The following is a 2,006-nucleotide window of genomic DNA, read 5'->3' as shown; positions in this document are numbered from 1 at the left end:
CTCATACTCATATCTATTCTTAAGCTATTTGCCAATATTCAAAGTACCTGTTGGAAAATAAAGATGCATGCGTGCGCCCGCACACACACACACACACACACACACACATAAATATATATGTCTTGTCCTGTTGCTTAGCAAGCATATAGCAAGAATAGCCATTATTTAAGTCTCCATCACAAAATTCTGTGGTTGCATATTTTATCTCTTGGTATTTTTAACAAATTTTATTATTTACCTAAGTCTCACATTTTAAAACTATGGTTATGAAGCCACATAGGCATATTTTAGTATAAATAACTAAAAAGGCAAGAGATGCATTATTTTAAGTAAGTTTGCTAGAAATTGTTTTAAAATTTTAAGTACATTAATCTAGAAAAACATATGTACACCCAGAGTCCTGACTAAAAGTTTGTAAAATAAAAATATTAGTTCTCCTTGAAAGATATACTTATTTGTGATACCACATGTTTGAGTTGTTAAAAAAAAGCCATTTTTATAAATTCATTCCTGTACTATCTCCATCACAACCTTGACCTGGCAGGAGCTACACTGTATCATGGCTTTCCTAGAGGAAGGGAACCACACTGCAGTGACAGAGTTCATTTTATTGGGATTGACAGATGACCCAGTCCTTAGAGTCGTCCTCTTCACCATCATCCTGTGCATCTACCTGGTGACCGTGTCTGGGAACCTCAGCACCACCCTTCTCATCAGAGTCTCTTCCCAGCTCCATCACCCCATGTACTTTTTTCTCAGTCACTTGGCTTCTGTTGATATAGGCTATTCATCTTCTGTCACATCCAATATGCTTGTGAACTTTCTGGTGGAAGAAAATACCATTACCCACCTAGGGTGTGCAATCCAGCTGGATTCAGCTGCTTTCTTTGGGACTGCTGAGTGCTATGTTCTGGCTGCCATGGCTTATGATCGCTTTGTGGCAATCTGTAGCCCACTGCATTATTCAACCAAGATGTCTACACAAGTCTGTGTCCAGTTGCTTATAGTAGCATACATAAGTGGTTTTCTTAATGCCTCCTCCTTTACCATTTCCTTTTTTTCTTTTTTCTTCTGTGGACCAAACAGAATCAATCACTTTTTCTGTGATTTTACTCCTTTAGTTGAACTCTCCTGTTCTGATGACAGTGTCTCTATTGTTCTTGCAACTACTTCTGTTAGCATTGCCATTATGATCACAATGCTTGTAATAGCTATCTCGTACATCTACATCCTTATCACCATCATGAAGATACGCTCCACTGAGGGCCGTCAGAAGGCCTTCTCCACCTGCACCTCCCACCTCACTGCAGTCACTCTGTTCTATGGGACCATCACCTTCATCTACATGATGCCTAAGTCCAGCTACTCCACAAACCAAAACAAGGTGGTGTCTGTGTTCTACATGGTGGTGATCCCCATGTTGAACCCACTCATCTATAGCCTCAGAAATAATGAGATTAAAGGTGCTCTGGAGAGACAACTTGGTAGGAAAATATTTTCTTAAAAACATTTGTTTTGTTGTAGGACTTGATATTTAAATAATGTCTCATAGATATAATAATAAACATTGAGTGTCTGTAATTTAAAATGTCTACTGATATATTATTAGCAAATGAAAAGTTGTGCAATAAATACCAAAATTCAATTTTTAGAAGAAATAAAAAGTATCATAGTAAGTTATCTTTAATAAAATCAAATAAAGTTTTTAATGAAGAGAAAACGTGATTCACATAAAACATAATATGCTAAAATATTTTTATTTCCATATTTTTTCAACATTTTATGATCAACTTAATTACAGATAGTATCTTACCTGTCTCAAAAGTCTCATATATTTGCTAAAAATCTGTTCCCTGGTACTATTGGGAAGGGTTAGAATAAGAAAGATTGAGCCTAGTGGGCAATATTTAGTTTAGAGGCATGCCATAAAGAATATTTGTTACTCAGAATATTATTTGTCTATTTTCAAAAATGAGGAGTTTTGTTCAGCCATGTGTTCCTTTGGT

The 2,006-nt window shown here is 36.0% G+C and overlaps 1 protein-coding gene across 1 annotated transcript; it reads left to right on the top strand.

The window, feature by feature from the left end:
* Window positions 1–559: 559 nt before the first annotated feature.
* LOC101999875 (olfactory receptor 502-like) lies at window positions 560–1,504 on the top strand. Its single transcript, XM_005351085.2, has one exon. The coding sequence runs from the start codon at window positions 560–562 to the stop codon at window positions 1,502–1,504; it is 945 nt and encodes a 314-aa protein (XP_005351142.1).
* The last annotated feature ends 502 nt before the right edge of the window (window positions 1,505–2,006 follow it).

This window comes from Microtus ochrogaster, chromosome 8 (genome assembly GCF_000317375.1).
Source record: "Microtus ochrogaster isolate Prairie Vole_2 chromosome 8, MicOch1.0, whole genome shotgun sequence".
Classification (NCBI taxonomy): Eukaryota; Metazoa; Chordata; class Mammalia; order Rodentia; family Cricetidae; genus Microtus; species Microtus ochrogaster.
Note: the sequence above shows the minus strand (reverse complement) of the source record. Positions and strands in the feature narration are given on the sequence as shown.

Coding starts and splice junctions, on each gene's coding strand:
- LOC101999875 (XM_005351085.2), top strand. CDS start 560: ATGGCTTTCCTAGAGGAAGGGAACCACACTGCAGTGACAGAGTTCATT.